We start from the raw sequence: 19684 nt of genomic DNA on the forward strand, positions 1-19684 counted from the left end.
GATCGCGCCGCGCCATGGCTGCCGAAACCGGATGTAAGGTGCCCCGTCCGGCCCGGCCCCCGCGCCCCGCTCCGCAGGGCCGGCCCGGGGGGACGCCCAGGCCACAGCGCGCCTTGCTCGGACCGCCGCAGGGCCCTCGGGCGGAGCTGGGCTGGGCTGGGCTGGGCTGGGCTGGGGCCGCCGCGGGGGCTCGCGCGGACGCTCCCGGCGCGGTGCTGCCCTCCCCGCGGTGCGGGGCCAGCCGGGAGCGGGCGGTGGTAGCCCAGGACGCCGTGTCCCGGCGGCCGTGGGGAGCAGCCCGGGGGCTGTGCCGGCCGAGGGTGCCCGGGACCCTCGGGGCGAGCGCTTCGTGCCAGTGCCCTTGAGCGGCGCGTTTTGCGGTGGAAATAGTTACTGGAGGGCTGTAACGTAGATTCGGCAGTGTATCTGTAACTTTATACATGTAAAACTATTCTTCCCTGTCTTGTGCCAAGCCAGTACCTGCTTACCTGGCAGTCAAATTTTTTTCCAGTATAGGATCTTTTCTGCCTTTTAGCCTTTCAGAGGCCAACACTGCTAACAGCTAGGAAGATAAATTGTTATTATTTGTTCCTGTATGTTATAAACAGGATTATTCATTAAAATCCTAAGGTCTACATGAGCTCTAAACAGTGTCCCTGATGTGACTTGCAGGTTTCTGCATTACCAGTCATTCCTTGTGGGAAAGGAACCTCTCTTATTGTCTTTCAAGATCCCCAGGACTGCAGGGCACAGAGATGAATTCAACATTTTCTGTCTTATTTCCAGAATTCAGCCGTGATGGAAACAATACATATGCAACCTTCACAATACAGGTCGTAAACGATTTTGGACAGGCACATGCTTTATAAACTTGTAAACTATTGGGCTGCTAAGCGAACTAAGAAATAAACCCAAAGTCTTACAAGTATGACTTAAAAAACCACCACCTCTAAGCCTGACCAACTAGCTAGTTTTTTACTAGTTTGTGCACCCAAGCAGATCATATCATCATATCTTAAATACAAAGCAAAAATATTGTGACAGAGGATGTTGAAAGCCTTGCATTCACCCGTCCCATTGAGCAAAGGGCCTGCTTTTACTGCCAGTGTAGCAGGAGGAGTCCCTGTGTCTTTCGCAAATCTCAGCTGCAGGTGAACTTTGGTTTTCCTGGCACCACCCCAATATGGCTGGTAATGTTTGTGTTTCCTTCTTTGTGACCTGTCTTTAATCCCACTATCTGAATGACACTTATGTTTATGGGAGCTGATTTACACGTTCCCTGCAAAGCCATGCTGGTCTTCTGGTACATCTGCTTGTCTTTCTGAATGGACCAGTCTTGCCCTTGGCTGGGCTTAAAGCCCCATCAGCTTTCCTCAGCTTCTTTCTCCTCTAAAGTTGCCTCTTGCTGGACCCCATTTACCTCTTCCCTGACTAAGGAGGATTCTGCAGACTTCGCATTGGTTGTTTAAAGGCAGAAGACAGACTCTGGCCTTACATGACTGAGTTTTACAGTTTGATTATATTGCAGAATCGAACTTCACTCATTGTGCATGTGACTTGACTCTTGGCAGCAGATTTTTATGATTCACTGTGCTGTTTAGATTTTTTTTTTCATGTGCCTTTCTAGAACTCAATTTTGCAGATGAAAGCTCTTTGAAATGGCATCTGCAGGACTTTGTTGACTTCCTGGGATGCCATAGATGCCTTCCCCCTTGCAGGGGAAGATCACTCGCCCTTTCTGCCCCATTCCAGTTTTCTGCCTTTGGAAAGCAAACGCTCTCCTAGAGAGCATTTAAGAGGCGGATGTTCTCAGATTTAGAGGGGAAAAAACCCACATCTGAAAACAGATGTGGAGAAACAGTACTAAGTCTGGCCCAATCTGAAAGGAAAACTAATGCAGGCTTGGAGGCTGGTGTGTGATATTTGTAATGGAAGCAAAAAGTGAAGTCACCATTACACAGTTTTTATGCATTCTCTAACTGAAGTTAAAAACTCTTGCTTTTGCTGCAGAGTTACAAAAAGCAGCATGAGCTTTATGCAGAACACCGAAAGACACATTCCTTCACGTGGAATACCTGTGGTCTAAGAAACTTTATTGTTGAATATACTTTAAAATGGAGTTGATATTTCTCTTTTGAAAAATTCAGTGACATTGTGTCAGCCAGACATCTTTCCTGTATTCTAAAACGTGTTTCTCCAGAGGTTTTGATTGAACCTGTTCATTTGGAGGACCCGCTGGATTAAATGCAGTTACTGAAAAACTGTTGAGCATAGAAGATTTAAGAGAAGTAATTGCCATTTCTGAAAATAAAGTTTTTGCGTATGGCCTTGTGGTTCTGGCCTTGAAACTTTATACTACATTGAGACAGCAGTTCTTTTTGTATGGAGAACTGTGACTAGTAAATTACAAAGATCTGTGTAGGTGTGTTGTCTCCTTAGAAACTGGCATTTCGTTTTTACAAATTACTCCTTTTCCACTGTTGGAGAATGTAGCAGCTCTGTTGTAAACAGTGTGTGGGATCATTTTACAAAGAGGGAGAAATGTAACTGGGTGACCTCTGTAACCTTCTTGCTTTATAATGTTTGCAAACTTGGGGAATGGTCTTAGTTCACTGGTGCTTTGCTGTAGCTGTAGCCATCCCTTTTGTGCTTGAAGGCTGTTTTGTTAGTAAAATGATGAGAGCTTTTGTCTGGTTGAGAGACTGCGCTAATTACTTTTTCGCTTAGAGAGTGATAAAAGTCAATGATTTACACCTTTTTCTTTGTTCTCCTCTTTACCCTCCACTTACCCCTTCACCTTCAGGAAACTGGCAGGATGCACCCTCTTCATCACAGGTGCAAGTCGAGGCATTGGCAAAGCCATTGCTTTGAAAGCTGCTAAGGATGGTGCAAACATCGTGATAGCTGCCAAGACAGCTGAGCCCCATCCTACTCTTCCAGGGACTATCTACACCGCTGCAGAAGAAAGTGAGTTTTAAAAAATGAAAGTCGGTTTCAGGTGCTAGGCTGGGTCTAAGCTTAATTGTCATACCTGAGTGGAAAAATGCATAGATATTCCAGTTTACCTTTACTTAAATAAGCTTAGTGCTTCTCTGACCTCTCAGGAATGCTGTAATGTTACTGTAATGAAGATGTATGTGTATATAAATGTAAAAATGCCATGTTACTTGAGATGTATGAAATACACATTCACAGTGTTAAGATTTGATTTTGGCTTCCCTGTTCTTTATACAACACATAAAGAGGTCACGATTTGAGAGTATGATTTTCAGTGCCTTCTTGAAGCATGTCGTTGCATCAGAGATTCTCAGAAGGTTCGTTTTATTTGTGCCATCTGAGAGCAAATTTTTAAATGTTTAATTTTTTAATTGTACAGTTGAAGCGGCTGGAGGAAAGGCTTTGCCCTGCGTTGTTAATGTGAGGGAAGAAGAGCAAATTATTAGTGCCGTGGAGAAAGCTGTGAAGACTTTTGGAGGTATGTTAATAGTGTGGGGGAGACGTGAACAGGCAGATTGTTCAAACAAAAAGAGAAGAGAACAGCTGCCTTACTTGGGCTTTTTGTCTTTAAATGTTAATGTGAAACGACTTATTTTTAAACCAGGGATTGACATTCTGGTGAACAATGCAAGCGCCATCTCTTTGACTGGCACTTTGGAAACAGCAACGAAGAAGGTCAATCTCATGATGGATGTCAATGTACGAGGAACCTACCTTACGTAAGTGCTGAGTGAAGGAATCAGAGTAATTGTAACAGAATGTATGATGTTTTTCTCAGTTTTTCTGAGAAATTTTGTAGTTGTACTGCTGACCTAGAGTTGGAGTGTAATTATTCTACATGTGCTCACAGTGTTATTGGTCAACTGTTTGAAATTAATATTTGTAAGAATTAATTGCAAGTTGAAGCAAACAGGAACCTTATTACTGTAGTCATTAAGTGTTCACAAGCATCTCCATGCATGTTGGAAGAAGAAACTAGTTTGTTTCAAATGGAGCTCCAGCTTGGCTTTGCAAAATGCTGATGCTCTTTCATTTCAAGCAAAATGACTAAATCTTTGCATATATCGGGTGCAATATCTTATTTGTCAGTTTCCTCCTCATAAGCTTTTAATATTTAGACACGTTATATAACATACCATAGCTAAAAGAGAAACGTTAAAGATATCTAACTTAATGATCTAAAGTGTTCTCCACCTACTTTTGACTTATCAGTTCTATCATTTATTTAAATCAACCAAGATTTGATTTCACTATTTCTCTGGTCCTTATTTTGTGCATTTTTGGAGGTGGATTCAGTGGGTTGGATCATCTTTTCATGTACAGGAAGTCATTTAGAGCTCTGTCTTAAAAAGAAGGCCTTGATTTTGACAGAATTTAAGAAAAAAGCCCTTAGGATGATGCAGATTCTCAAATTAAATTGTTGCCTGATGTGATCAGAAGGTTTCTTATCAAAGTATTATCACAGAATCATAGAATAGTTTGGGTTGGAAGGGACCTTTAGAGGTCATCTAGTCCAACCCTCCAGTCTAGAATAGTGTCTGGTTTTGTGCAGATGAATCTGGTTATCAGATATTATGATTATATGCATTAATGTCATTTTGCTAAGAGTAAGTGAACAAATTTGCTATTTAAATAGCGTAAAAACACGTAAGTAGCAGCTTTCTGAATTAGAGAGACGTGCTCAGCATGGAGAGAGAAAGAGGATGGAAGAAAGAAAGACTCTGCTTTCAGAGTGGCATTTCTGTGCTTTCATTTGGTGACATATACTTTTGATAGGCTGTGCTTCTGTGCTCAAAAAGGAAAATTGAGTTTGGAGTTTGACATTCCATAAAATCCTCTATGTGTGTCTTTGGATAAATCTCTGAATGGATTCCACTGTATCGAATGGCAAGTTCCATCTCTTCCTCTCTACCCACTAGCGACAATCATTTTCTTGGTGTTACATCTAGGTATTCCAAATGGGGAATTCTTAAAGTCATCTTTGGTTTTGGTCCTATTCTGCCTTGAAAAGATCAAAAAGCAGGTTCTGTGTGCTGCAAATGAAAGACTGTATGAAAGATTAATGCCTCTCAAGGGGAATGGTCTTCTTCATTGCTTTTGTAACTCTCAATTAAGAAAACCTAGTCAAGCATTTCTGCCCTTTCTTCCCCTTGCTTTGTATTTTGATTCTGTTTCTAATTTGTAGAGATCTGTTTTCAGTGTAATGTTCAGAAAATTACAATGGTTAAAAAAAAGGGGTGTGGATTTTTTTTCCCTGTGGAGGACGTCGGGAAGATGTCCCATCTTACAGAGTGTACTTGTTGACATAGAATCATGGAATCATTGAATCATAGAATAGATTGAGTTGGAAGGGACCTTAAAGATCATGTAGTTCCAAGCCCCCACCACAGGCAGTGACATCTCCCACTAGACCAGGCTCAGAGCTCCATCCAGCCTGACCTTGAACACTTCAAGGGATGGGGAATCTACATCTTCTTAGGCAACCTGTTCCAGTGCCTCACCACCTTCACAGTAAAGTATTTCTTCCTAATATCTAATCTAAACCCATCTGCTTTGAATTTAAAGCCATTCCTCCTAGTTCTATCACTCCATGCCCTTGTAGAAAGTCTGATCTCCAACCTCCTTGTAGACCCCTTTATGTACTGGAAGTCTGCAGTAAGATCAGCCCAGAGCCTTCTCTTCTCCAGGCTGAATAACCCGAACTCTCTCAGCCTGTCTTTGGTGTTCCTTCCCTCTGACCATCTTGGTGGCCCTCCTTTGGACTTGCCTCAACAGATCAACGTCCTTCTTGTGTTGGGGGCCCCAGAGCTGGATGCAGGATTCCAGGTGGGAACTCACCAGAGCAGAGCAGAGGGGCAGAATCCCCTCCCTCAGCCTGCTGGACACATACCTTTTATGAAGCCCAGAACATGACTGGCTTTCAGGAGTGCAGGTGCACATTGCTGGGTCATGTTCAGCGTCTCATCCACCAGCACCCCAAGTCCTTCTTGGCAGGGCTGCTCTCAATTTGTTCATCCCTGGCCTTTGCTGATACCTAGGGTTGCCCTAGCCCCGGTGCAGCTCCTTGCACTTGATCTTTTTAAGGTTCATGAGATTCCCATGGGCCCACTTCTAGAGCTTGACCAGCTCCCTCTGGATGGCATCCTGTCCTTCAGGTATGGCAACCGCACCACTGAGCTTGATGTCGTCATCAAATTTGCTGAGGGTGCACTTGATCCCTTTGTCTGTGTCATTAATGAAGCCATGGAATAGTGCTGGTCTGAATACCAACCGGAGGGACACCCCTCATCACTGATGTCCATCATGACTCGGAGCCATTGACCACTACCCCCTGGACATGACCACCCAACCAATTCCTTATCCACTGAACAGTCCACCCATCAAATCCTTTTCTCTCCAGTTTAGAGAGAAGACTGTTAAGAGGAACCATGTGTAAAGCTTTAGAGAAGTCCAGATAAATGACATCTCTAGCCCTTCCCTTGTCCGCTGATGTAGTCACTCCACCATAGAAAGCCACTAGGTTGGTCAGGCAAGACTTGTCCTTGGTGAAGCCGTGCTGGCTGTCCCAAATCACCTTCCTGTCCTCCATGTGCCTTAGCATAGCTTTTAGGAGGATCTGTTTCCCAGGCACAGAGGTGAGACTGACACGTCAGTAATTCCCAGTCCTCCTTTCTACCCTTTTTTAAGACAGATGCAATGTTTCCCTTTTTCCAGTCATGTGGGATTTCACCTGGATAAATCTCTGAATGGATGAGCTAGGGATCCCCAGGTGAAAGGAATCGGGCAAGGAAGGCAAGAGACCAGGGTGGCTGAGTATGGAACTGCTGGTCAAACTTTGCCTTATGAAGCTTGATTAAAAATTCTCAAGCAGAGGTCAAATGCAAACATGTATCCTAGTGCTAGAAATGAAGTCATGTGACAGTTTCTATAAAGTAAAAGTTATGATTTACAGATGTGTAAATTCAAAGGAGAATTCTCTAAGCAGAGAACGGATTTTCAGTTTTGCCTGGAATATTCATAATAGCTTTCCACTCTGCAATAGTATGTCTTCAGCCTGGTTTTAAAGAACAAGTAGGTATGGGTTCAAAAGACAATGTATTTGTTACTAAATGATGCTCTGCACAGTTTATTTTGCTTATTGCCTTATAGTGTTTTGTTGCTTCTACCAGAACTATTACAAGGAGATTTATGGCTTCTGACCATCTGGAAAATCAGCGTCATTTGGTGCTGATGCACTGTTTGGAGTATGTGGTCAGTTTGCATGAATGAATGCTAGGCCTGAGATAAGTGATCTGGAACAGATATTTTTTTGTTGTTCTTTATATCAGTTAAGTACTTGATACAAGAAGAGGGTCTCAGCTAAGTCTTTTACTGTCATGAAAGTACTGGTCTGCTAGTATGGTTTTTACTGTAATTATAGGTGGTCCATAAAATAAGAGTAGACTGATATATCTGAATCAATCTTTCAGATCTAAAGCATGCCTTCCCCACTTGAGGAAGAGTAAGAACCCCCATATCCTGAACCTTAGCCCACCTATGAATCTGAATCCCATATGGTTCAAAAATCATTGTGGTGAGTAGCATTCAGAGCCTTTGTTGCTATTTTTTGAGAACCATGTAAGCAGCTGGTGAAATGTGCAGGAGTGCCAGATCTTGTATCTTTAGCACTGTATACAGACTGGCACTGGAAGAAATTGTTTTGTGGGAAAATGTAGCGCAGGTTTCATGGCCTCATATATTCTTTATGTTTTCAAGGTAAGAGTCTGTGCTTTTTCATGGGAATTGTTAAGACTACAGAAAATCTTCTACTCCAAATAGAGACTGAAACCCAAAATCTGTTTTCTTACTGATTCAGCCTCACGTTTGTTTTACTATGGATAAAGCTCCATGTTGTCTTTTAATAGGGAAATTAGTTTTGAGGTGGGAAAGAACTCCATGTTATCTTGAGGTTAGTGTTGCTCATTTTAAAACTGTGGAAAAACTTTCCGTTTTGGACACTTGTCATATTAAACTCCAGGAAGTTCCAGTTCTTTCCCAGAAAAAGTTTCACTTCTCCAAGTAGACAGATGACAATGATTTAAAATTCCTGCTCCCTGCCTTTTTTGTTTTCTATAGGACACAGTTTGGTCATTAACAGCTTGTATGCCTTAGGCCTCATGAAAAAATCGAGCACTCTTGTCAGTGTTCTGTGTATGAAAAGCATGACAAAAACACCATACAGCCAGGCTTCAGTCATTATTTTTGGCAAAATGTGTGTAGCTCTCGTTTTATTGTAGTGAAAAGATGACAGTCTACAGTCTATATCTGACAGGGGTGGCAGAGAGAAGGGAGAGATTCTGACTCTAGGAAGGTACTGTTTTGTCTCAAAAACCTTCTTTTTCCTTATGAATCTATTACCTTTTTTACCTTTCCTTGATAGTTATATTGATAGAGTGTAAACTTTTATCTTTTTTACACTTCTTGTCTTAGCTTATACCATTTCTAAATATGGGATGTCCATGTGCGTCTTGGGAATGGCAGAAGAATTTAGAGGAGAAGTTGCTGTCAATGCTTTATGGCCTAAAACAGGTGAATTTTTTGACTTTCTGTGTTTTGACTGTTGGAACTTGCTTTATTTGACATTTAATATACTTCAGACTTCTTCTGGAATTGATTCAGGAGAATTAGCGGTTCTTTTATATCATTTTGGTTCATCCTGCACGGGTGCTGGTCTTCATTCCTAGTTCTCACTAGACCATTGCCACTTTGATCTAAACTCATCTTCAGCTAGTTTGCAACCCATTCAACTCCTTCAGCTGGTTAAAGCATGCGTATAGATTTGGCTTGTCTGTACTTTTTCTCATGCACCCAGAGTTTTGGTTTGGACAGAATCATAAAAGTATTAGTGTGCTTTCATTAGCAGATATTGAGCATCTATATATGTTGTACTCTTTAGAATTCCTGCTAGTTAAATTGCCAGAGTTCACATGGAACTGACAAGATAGATACCTCTGTGAACGCAGAAGTAGTTTAAAAAACCCTGTTCCTAGAAATTTTGGCACAGTGAAGTTCTGTGAAAAGTTGTTCACAGAACTATGTGATTGCAAGTTACAGGAAATTAGAGAGCTCTGTGGAAGAAAAGCAACTCAGTGCTCCCACACTGTGTTAACAGTATTTTCTGTGAGTCTGTGGGGGTCAGGGCTGCTGTTCAAGATTTGGCCAGCTGTTTGCCAAGGAGGCCAGTCTCTTCACCCCAAATACATCTGTGGGCAGAAATGATACTGATGTTAAAATCAATACCAGACAGAGGGTAATCCTGCCCTTTAGTGGTGTAAGCCCCATCATTGTGTTAGGAAACATTACAACAGCAGTGTCTATTTCCTTAACCTAGTGCAGGGAGGGAAGAAGCAAGAAGAGTAAAAAATATGAACCAAAATCCTCTTTTGAGGATGGTGCTCTAGTGTAAGAAGTATTTGTACACAGGCACTTTTCAATGTTTTCACGTTAGGAGTTGCAGGCCTCTTTTTACTTGTAGTGCGAACTGGAACTCTCTGATCTGCTTTCTCTAAAGTGAGAAATATGAGCAAAACTTAAATATTTCAGACAAAATCACCTGAGTGTCTTAGCTAAAATAGGTGATAATCAATTGGACACTTGGGTTAGTGTGTCTGACAGACTTGGTTGTTTTTCATTGGTCTGTATGCTTGCATCTTAAATTCTCCCAGTAAATGGATGTTTCATAATTCTTCTCACTCTATAAGTTTTACCTATAGAAATATTTTGGGAAGGGATAGACCTTTTTTGAATTACAGTTATATTGTTCATGATAATTATATCATCACAAAACCTGTACTGTTTCGAAGAGGATAAGGTCTTCATTTTTGATGTACTGAAGGCAACTACCTGTGTCTGAATTGCCTTCCAGTGGAGTCAAAGCTCACCTTTCAGGTTTCAGGTTTGTGTTGTATTTTTTTATTTCTGAGGCAGTTAGAAGAAATATGAACTTGTTTCCGCATACTTGCTTTTTGAGTGCTCCAGGAAAACCTCAGAAAAGTTTCAGCAAAGATTTCTGAGGATCTGTGGGATCTGGAACAGAGCATGAAACTTGATTCTTGAAGTCTGTAGCTCCCTAGACCTCACACCCATCCCCCTGTCTTGTCTTTAAAATGCCACTGCTAAATGGGTTTTATATCTCCTCAGAATCCTGTGGGGGGGAGTAATTTGGTTTTTCATTAACAGAGGTGACCTTTTACCTACTATTGTGTGGGTTTTTTACGGTCACTGACTGATCAAACAATGTATGTTGTCTGTGAGAGCTAGGGACAGTAAAGGAATTAATCCACAGTATGTCGTTCAGACAGAGACATGGTATGAAGCTGCAGACAACACTACTAATTTAACTTATTTTTTCGTGCAAAAGATGTTACAAGATTACGGGTGTCTTGTAAGTGCACATATTTACATTCTGCATAGGCACATAATGTGCCTCCTCCACAGCTTTCTGATTTTCCAACACCTTCTTTCTGATTCTGGATATGGTGGAATAAACATCCACTAATAATATGGTGGAAATGAGTTCGTGCCTTTATGGGTCCCAACATACCATTGAAAGCTAAAGAATTTTTTTCTGCAGAGACCAGCTGGTTATACTAAGTCTATTTTGCAATGTAGCTGTTTTCCCCCACCCATCTGAATCATAATTTGGCCTCCTATTTTTCATGGCGAGGGAAAAAAGGACCTGTCAGAATTTCACCACCTGCTCACAATGGAAATTTTTTCAGAGGGATGGCTAACTTCATAAGCAGAAGTTACATTAAGTCTTATGTTGCATATTTGGATACATTATTTCTTTCTCATGTTTGCATATACTGCAGCACTCCAAACAGTACCAGTGTCTCAGATGTGGTCTGTTATTAAAGAATGTCTAGATGGCATTAAGTAAACTTCTGCAAAATCTGACATTCTTATGGGGGTGAAGTAGGAAACCCAAACCAAAGAAAGCCATATCTGTCTTTCTCTTGTGCGTTGCAGTGCCACTGTGTCCTTGGTAACACATCTGTACCTGCGAAAATAAGTTAGAGGAGAACACTGCAGGAACTGCCACTTGTTAAGGAGTGAAGCTAATACCTGTTCCCCACAGCATCCTGTAGTACATGAGGCTTGGAAGTGCAGGAAGATTCAATTTACAAATGAAAATGTTATCTATTCTAATAAATGCTTTTCTAAATGAAGATTTCTATCTGGGAAATGCTGCAAAGTATTTAAAAAAAGTAATTAGGCTTTCTGTAGAATTCAAGGTATGCAAAGGAGCTTTTTATTTGATGAATCCATTCTTGCTCATTCATCTTAAGGCTGTTAGAAACACTGGATGAGCTCTCAAAGTTTGTATAAATCAGTGATGCCTCCAGGAAAACCAGTGTGTCCTCAAGTATAAAGGAGGATAATGTGTGAATTCTCTAGTACTAAAAATACTCTTTCGAGAGGTTTCTCTTCCAAAAGTGAGAAAGTTAACTACTTTCTTGTGGTCATCCAGAGAGATAGTGTTACAGACTTCCACCATATCTAAAATAAGTTGCAAAGTACTTAGTTTAGAAATCCACTATAATTTCATACAAATGTGTTTAACCTCAGTGTTAGTATGGATGCCTGGATCTGTTCATTTACATGTGACAGTATGCTGGTAATAAGATGCCAAGAGCTCTCCATTTATCTAAAAGTGAAAGAGAATGCCTTTCAGAAGGGCAATCCCATCACAAAGAGTGCAGAGGAATAATAGAGGTGTCCTGTGACAAAACTGGAAGTCTCTTCATGTGCATTAGAAGAAAACCAGCATCACTTTATGTGAAATGACTTTAACAATGTGCAGTCAGACTACTGTTTGAGACCTTTTTGCTTTAGTCTATGCAATAGGCTGACTGTGCTCAGAAGAATAATAGTTGACACTAACAGAGAAGTGGTAGAAATGTGGGCCAGGAAAAGTGAGTGGCTTAATGAATTGTCAGAATAATGGAATATATTCGGGTCAACAGAAGCCAGTAAATTTCATCAGAGTATTTGACAGAAATATCCTCTGAGCTTTTGGTAGTTATTAAAAAAAAAAAAAAGTCATGCAGGGCAGATAGCATTTCAAAGGACTAAGGAAAGGCAAATTTATTTTCTATTCTTAAAGATGAGAAAAAGACTTAGGGATACCTACATATATGTACAGTATATCTATTTGTCACTTTTTATTTAAATGTGTATTTATAGCAATTCACTTGATTTTAAAAAAAGAGAGGCTGAGGTTGGTTAAAGGTAAATGAAACCTAGGGACTAATCCTGACCAGAGAAGAGTAAAATAAGGGGGTCAACAAGAACATCTACATACCTTTGCACTTTCCTAGAAAACACTTGGACAGTTCTCTGGCCAGCACTGAAGACTTTTTTCCGTTTTCCCAGTTCCTACTTTGGAAGGTGAATGATGCAGCTCAGATAGATATGTCCTGCACAGTGCCTATTTTTTGCTCATTAAGAAATGTTGGTATCATTTCTGCATCAAAATTGCTCTTACTTTGTGTGGAATGGAGGCACTGAAAGGAGGAAAAAAGTGATGTAAAATCAAGTTTATTGTTCTGCTTCCATGCTCTTCTGTCCCAGATGTAGGAAAGGATTTTCAAGTCTGTCCCAAAACTTGAGGGTAGAGTGTTGAGTCTTAAAAAGCAGATGGAAAAAAGCAGAACTGTATGAGGGGAAAAAAGTAACATGGCAAGTGTAGAACACTACAACACTACATCCTTTCTGTGGAATAGGATGAAAGAAAAATGGAATGGATACCTCAGCCTGGAAGAGCAAATCACAGACTTGGACTGCAACATACCATAGTGTTAATAGCTCCCCTGGGGGAGGCATAAACAAAATTAATGGAATGGTGCAGAAGTAGCAGAATTGGTTAATATAAGAACCAGAAGCTTAGGAGATGTGAATTTTATTCTTGGGTCTAACACAGCCTTTCTGTGAAATCTTGAACAAGTTGTTTGAGGTTTTGCTATTTGGTTTCTCATTAACTTTGGAGAAACCCTTTAGTATCACAGAATCACAGAATGTGCTGAGTTGGAAGGGACTCACAAGGGTCATCAAGTCCAACTCTTAACCGTGCACAGGACCATCCCCAAGAATCACACCATGTGCCTGAGAGTATCTTGAACTCTGTCAGGCTTGGTGCTGTGGTGCTTGCCCCTGGGGATCCTGTTCCAGTGTTCAACCACCCTCTGGGTGAAGAAGCCTTTTCTAACATCCAACCTAACCTCCCCTGACATTCCCTCGGGTCCCGTCACTGGTCACCACAAAGAAGAGATCAGTGCCTGCCCCTCCTCTTCCCCTCACAAGGACGTTGTAGACTGCAATGAGGTCTCCCCTCAGTCTCCTCCAGGCTGAACAGACCAAGTGACCTCAGCTGCCCTTCACCATCCTCGCTGCCCTGCTTTGGACACTAAGAGCTTAATGTCTTTCTCATGGGAGTTATCAAAAGGCTAAAATTAATCATCGAGATTTTCAGTGTAATAATCATCATAGGGAATACCTCTTAATGACTCAGGTATCACACATTCACTTTGAGGAAAACAGTTATCCTGTTAGTTTTTCATGACCTGAATAACCCTCGAAATCCAGAGGGGGCGGGGTGGGGTGACCACTGCTAAATAGATAGGGGGATGTGAATGTCATAAAACATTCTGCCCTTTTTGATTCCTTTAGTAGTTTCCTAGTTTTCACTGTTGCTTGTAAAGAGTTATTTGTTGGTTGGGAGTATTTCATAGCTTTTGTCTTCCTACAGTTTCCTTTTGCATGAAAAGAAAATTAAGTTTGTATACTTGTGAGAGAAATGGGAATTCCACGTCATCAATGTTTAAGCTTTGTTTCCTTACTGTTCAAACTTTCTAGCCATACATACAGCTGCTATGGATATGCTGGGAGGAGCTGGAATAGAAAAACAGTGCAGGAAAACAGATATCCTGGCAGATGCTGCATACTGCATTTTAACAAAACCAAAGAGTTTCACTGGAAATTTCATTATTGATGAAGTTCTGCTGCGAGAAGAGGGAGTTAAGGATTTTGATGTCTATGCAATTGCACCAGGTAAAAGAGACCTTTAAGATGAGAAGTAAGTTCAGGAAGGAGGGAGGGACATATGGAGAATATTAATATAGTTTTCTTTCCAGGGGCTCTTACATTAGTCTGTAAAAAAGTTGCTTTGCCTCAGCTTTGAGGACATGCCTTCCCGGAAAGCACATATGTGTCCACTGGGAGTCTAATAATCAAATGCCTATTAAATTATATTAAGAAATTCTTTAATGAAAAAAAAAATCTACCTGCATTGTAGATGTATATATTAATATTTAACAGCTAGTGAGATAGATTTTTATTTTTTTCCTTCTTCAAATGTTCTTCATTGCAACTTTAAAAGCCCTCTAGGTCAGATTTTAAAGGAACAAAACTCTAAACATGTTATTTCATGCTATGTTTTTTCCTTCAAGTTGTAGTTTATTTACTTATAGACTTGGCTGTAATTTCATATGAAATTGATTCCTTCTGTCCAACTTTACTTGGATTTATTATTACATTTTTCCTTCCTCTTAGGTCACCCTCTGATACCTGACTTCTTCTTGGATGTTGAGATTGACACTACAGCTGTGAAACAAAAAGGATATGGTAGGGAAAGCATTGTGTGTACAAGTCCATAATTTCTGACAATAATGAGTGCCCTCTCTATCTCAAGTTGTTTTTCTTTTTTCTCCTAAGAGTTTGGACTTCACTCAAGGTATTTAGCAGAAACCCTTTTCTCATTTGGAGGGTAATATTTATGGAAGTAACTCTGTACTAAAAACTAGAGAAAAAAATCCTACCTCCTGCAGGACTTTTGTGGTATAAAGTCAGTGCATTATTTTGAAAAATCCTTTTTTAAACATCTGAATGTGGTAGTAAGAAGGTCACATGTAAATATCACTGGAAATTAAATAGCAAACGGCACATTTTGCAGGAATATCTCCTTTGCCTTGTTAAATTTATACAAAAGAACATTACATAAATCCTCCATGGCTTCTTAGATGAAACATGCACAATTTACACAATTAAAATAAGTCTTAGATGAAATGCAGAAGTCTTTTTTAGAAAAGCTTTGGTTTCACTTTTTCAGAACTGTAGTGTGTCAAGTTAGAGGGCAACTAAGAATGCTGAACAGGTTTCATAGGAGTGTTGAAATAGGGATAAGAGAAGGGCAGAGAAGGCAAAGTTTGAACAGTTCCTTTCTGTTGGAAATACTATTTGAGCTGTTGAACTAGGAGGATTGTTCTGCCAGAGATGGATGGTGTTAGTTCCCTGGGCCTCATGATACTGGGACTCACAGAACAGACCTAACTGGTTTTTGGTATTGAAGACACCTAGGAGAGTTTCAACAACATTTTTAGAGGCTGTTCAGCTTGACTGACTTTGTAAATTGCAAATGCTGTCATACAATAGAATGCTGATCAAAGCAGCAAATTGAGGCTTAGAAGCCTTTGCAGAAGAATTCATGAAAATATACATGTTCTTTACAAGATAGACAAGACAGAAGTATTTTGAGATGAAAGTGATGGCTATTAAAGACACTGTTTTTTTTTTTTTAGTGTTGTCAGGAGTATATGGATTACATTAAAAAACTGCTGTGTAAGCATTTGTAATGAACTGAGAACAGTAAGAACTTTGCTGTCGTTTTATTTCCACTTTTTTTTTGACATATTAGGAAGTGAAATATATTTCAGAATTACCTGTAATGCTCTACACCTATTCAGATCCTAGGTGCAGAAAGCATCCTTTATGGGTGTAAATACTAAAATGGGAACATAATCATTTACTCTGCTTTGAAGCTTAAATCTTTTCAAATGGAGCTCTCAATGCATATTTCTCCATTCATTTTTAAAGTGGTTTTCATTTGAAAGGAAAAATAATCTTTCTTGTAGGTGCTGCCCAAGCACTGAAAGAGGAGAAGACAGAATCTGCTCCAGCCAAGCCATCCGGGCCTGTTGCAGAAACATTCAGAGTTATTCAGGGGGCCATGACGGAAGAGAACGTGAGAAGTACTCAGGGCGTCTTTCAGTTTGAATTATCTGGTAAGAGCGTCAAATGTGAAACCTTCCCTAGCAAAATCACTCAGTGATTTCAAACAGAAGCACTCACCTTTTCAAGCGGATGCGGTAACAGAGCAGCTCCTCTCCTGTTCTGCTGTGATGCTCCTTCTCAGGACCTCCAGCAGGCACAGGGAGCTGCTGCCACTCCTGCCATGGGCGGAGCCTTTGTCACTTTGTCACTGCCCTCCCTCACAGGGTTGGCGTGAGGACTGGCAGGGGTGCTCCCAGGGTCTCCTTGAAACACCCGCTACCTCCAGGTCTGTGAGCGAAGGGCAGCCTTTGGGCTCTCCTGCCCGTGTACCCACATGGGCACGTGGGGCTGGGGTCACCTGCCAGGGGTTGGCTTTGGCTGCCCCCAAATGGGAGGAGGGCAGAGCACCTTTGCTGCCTTTGCTGCCTCGTCACCTCTCTTCATTCTCTGTGCAGGTGACGGTGGAGGCACGTGGTATATCGACCTGAAGAACAAGGGTGGGTGCACTGGCTTTGGAAAGCCCCCTGGGACAGCTGATGTGGTTATGAGCATGTCGAGTGCTGACTTTGTGAAAATGTTCACAGGTGAGGGACAAAGGCCTTTGTCAGACTGGTGCCCAGAAAACCTTCTGGGATGATGGGGGAGGAGACTGGCATCTTGCTTTCTGATCTGGGATGGAGGAGCTTTCAGCTTTTTGTGGCTCAGGAGAAAGTACAGGCCAGAAGTGCTTGCATTTTTCTGGACTCCTGTGTTTTGTGAACAGGAAGAGAACAAAAGCTTACTCTTCTTTTGTTAACCAGGTGTTGACATTTTAGCAGCCAGCGTAGCTTCAGAAAGAATCCAGTCAATGTGTTGTATTTGTGTTCTGCACATCTCTACGCAGTGTTTCCTAAATGTGCACTGCTTTTACAGGAGGACTTGGTAGCAATATAATTGCTAGGTCTCGCTGTTGTGGCATTATATTTTCTTGCGCACAGGCTGTCTCCCATTCCTTTAATTTTCTGATGGTTCTATTTCTTCTTTTTAGGTAAACTAAAGCCAACTATGGCCTTCATGTCAGGAAAATTAAAGATTAAAGGAAATATGGCACTAGCAATGAAGCTCGAGAAGTTGCTTACACAGCTTAACTCTAAACTGTAAGGGGAAACCCTTGCTAGAAGAACAGTGGCCTTTCATATATAACTGCAATACTGTTTTTAATTTGTAGTCCTCATTTTTCTCTGATGCAATATAAGAAATATGGATAAAATGTGAGGTTTTTGTAGGAGAGGTAACTCCATCTGATTAAGGGAAGAAAGTGTTTGTGATTAAACTAATTGCTTCTCAAGAATACACTTATTAGGTTGCAGATGTTTTCTTTACTTCTGCTCCTCTGGATCAATGTAAGTGATCTGAAGTGAGTTTTTTCCTGCATAGTTGCTTGTACACATTTCCTATGAAAGAGGTGGGGAGAGCAAATGTCACCCTGCAGATCTGTGCTAGAAGTGCTAATTGGAAGCAATACGGTCAGTTTTGCAGTGCCTTAATTATACCTGGTAAATTGGCATCCCGAATTTTTTTTCTTTCCCAGGTTTATTACCTACATGAGTTCTATTGCACTCAGTTAGGCTGCACAGACATACTGAATGATAAGCCAGTTTTCTTTTTGTGCGGAGGTGCATTTGCACACGCTCACACTCGTGTGCTTTCTCTCTTCCCCTATGCCCACTACATCACTGGAGGCAGCCACTTCCCCTTCCTTTATTTGGCTGGTAAAGATTGAAGCTCTGTAGGAAAAGCATGAATGTTGCCACTCTGTAAGTTCACAAGTGCACACATGGACTGCAACTTCATGTGACAGCATCTGAAAAGCCAGATGGACCAACCTCTTAAGCTGTTTATTCATTGTCGCCTGAAGAACTGCCCAGAATTTGGAACATTTTCTCTTCTAAGCAAGCTGAGAAGCTTGCAAGACTTAGGATTTATTTTTTAATCCACTTGGCAGCACAATAGTTTACAAGTTTTTAAAGCATGTGCCTGTCTAAAATTGCTTATGACCTGTACTGTGAAGGTCACATCTGTATTGCTTTCATCACAGTTCAAGGAGTCACAGAATGGGTCAGGTTGGAAGGGACCACTGGTGGAGTCATCTGGTCCAACCTCCCTATTCAAGTAGGGTCATCCCAGAGCACATGGCACAGGATTGTGTCCAGATGGTTCTTGGGTATCTCCAGCGAGGGGGAGTCCACAACCTCTTTGGGCAATCTCTTCCAGTGCATGGTCACCTGCAAAGTAAGGAAGTTCTTCCTCATATTCAGGTGGAACTTCCTGTGTATCAGTTTCTGCTTGCTGCCTCTTGTATTGCTTGGCACCACCAAGCAGAGCCTGGCTCCATGCTCTTTGCACCCTCCCTTCAGATACTTAGTAAGGCAGTTGAATTCTGGTAATAAAGAAAAAACCTGTCAAATTCACCTCTACCTTGCAGTCTCGGGGATCTTGAAAAACAATAAGATAGGTTTCTTTCTCACCAGGCACAATGGGCTGGGGCTATTGAGGGAGGGAGGAATGGAGGGGGTGGCTTACAGCACACTGGGCAACATGGTAGCATGGGAGCCAAGGGCTGCCCCAGTCAGAGGGGGCAGCAGTGCCAGGCTGTGTGACTGTTCCCAGTCCAGCGCCCACACCGGGCTGTGCTCAGCAGCACATTCATCCCTGCCAGGCAGCCAGCTCTGTTCAGCTGAGCCACCAGCATGGCCAGCTCTCTTCAATGTCTGTGTGCCTGCTGCCCAGCCCTAACTGCTGCCCCTGCCCTGCTGCCAGTGCTGCCAGACCTAGGGGGCTGCCCCCAAAGGTTTCAGTCTCCACTGAGCAATGTCTGCTTCCCACCTCTATCCTGGTGTCTGAGTTGGTCATTGCTCTGTCCCTGACTGCTGACCTTACCTGGTGATCCCAGAACACTGCCTGCACAGTTCTGACAGCTGAAGGATAGCAGAAGCACTGCCATATGCGAGGACATAGAAGTAAAGGCTGTACATGGAATAGGAGGGAAAGATCCAGCACTGGAAATCAGAGTCCTCTGGAGGAGACCAAATATCTGAACTGATGGTGCAGTAATGCACACATACTGCTGGCTGCTGTCAATACAGTAAAGAAGTGGATATGCTCTGCATCTCTACAAAGCAGAAACCCACAGTCCTGCAGTGGAGGATCCCCTCACTCCCCAAACTGCCCTTCCCTCTGACAGTACAGCATTCATCCTGGAGCAGAGCTGGCCCCCGACCACCCAGCTACTCACAGGAGAACGTGGTAGGCCCTTCTTTTTCAAGAGCTACTTCTTTAACTCCGTGGGGCCAGGTATTTTGCCCATCAGCCTTTTCACTTACGCAAACTCAGGCAACTGCTGCCGTGTTGTGTTTCAGCAAAGCCTCCCTGGCTGCCACGGCAGACCCGTCTCTGCTGGAGCCTCCCTCTGCCAGCTGCTTCTCACTCCCCAGCCTTCACCTGTGGCTGAGCTGGGTTCACCTGAGGAAGGAGATGCAGCTGTGGAGAAGGAGGTGGCAAGGTCCTGGTGAGCACTGTCAGCTGGGCCCTGATTGTCCACAAGACAGTGAGGAGATCT

At 42.1% G+C, this 19684-nt stretch overlaps 1 protein-coding gene across 2 annotated transcripts; it reads left to right on the top strand.

Annotated features, from left to right (window-relative positions):
• Positions 1 to 685: 685 nt before the first annotated feature.
• HSDL2 (hydroxysteroid dehydrogenase like 2) lies at positions 686 to 17424 on the top strand. Of its 2 annotated transcripts, none has more exons than XM_018086090.2 (11): positions 686 to 833; positions 2804 to 2967; positions 3377 to 3475; positions 3602 to 3716; positions 7467 to 7570; positions 8467 to 8565; positions 13894 to 14088; positions 14590 to 14661; positions 15948 to 16097; positions 16542 to 16670; positions 17114 to 17424. In XM_018086090.2, the coding sequence occupies exons 1-11, from the start codon at positions 799 to 801 to the stop codon at positions 17224 to 17226; spliced, it is 1275 nt and encodes a 424-aa protein (XP_017941579.1). In that variant the 5' UTR covers positions 686 to 798; the 3' UTR covers positions 17227 to 17424. The 2 variants fall into 2 exon arrangements, with proteins under 2 accessions (XP_017941579.1, XP_029821270.1); XM_029965410.1 differs by lacking the exon at positions 686 to 833 and adding an exon at positions 1033 to 1151.
• Positions 17425 to 19684: the final 2260 nt, after the last annotated feature.

The sequence above is a fragment of the Manacus vitellinus genome, unplaced genomic scaffold (assembly GCF_001715985.3).
Source record: "Manacus vitellinus isolate BGI_N305 unplaced genomic scaffold, ASM171598v3 scaffold_9_pilon, whole genome shotgun sequence".
In the NCBI taxonomy this organism is placed as follows: domain Eukaryota; kingdom Metazoa; phylum Chordata; class Aves; order Passeriformes; family Pipridae; genus Manacus; species Manacus vitellinus.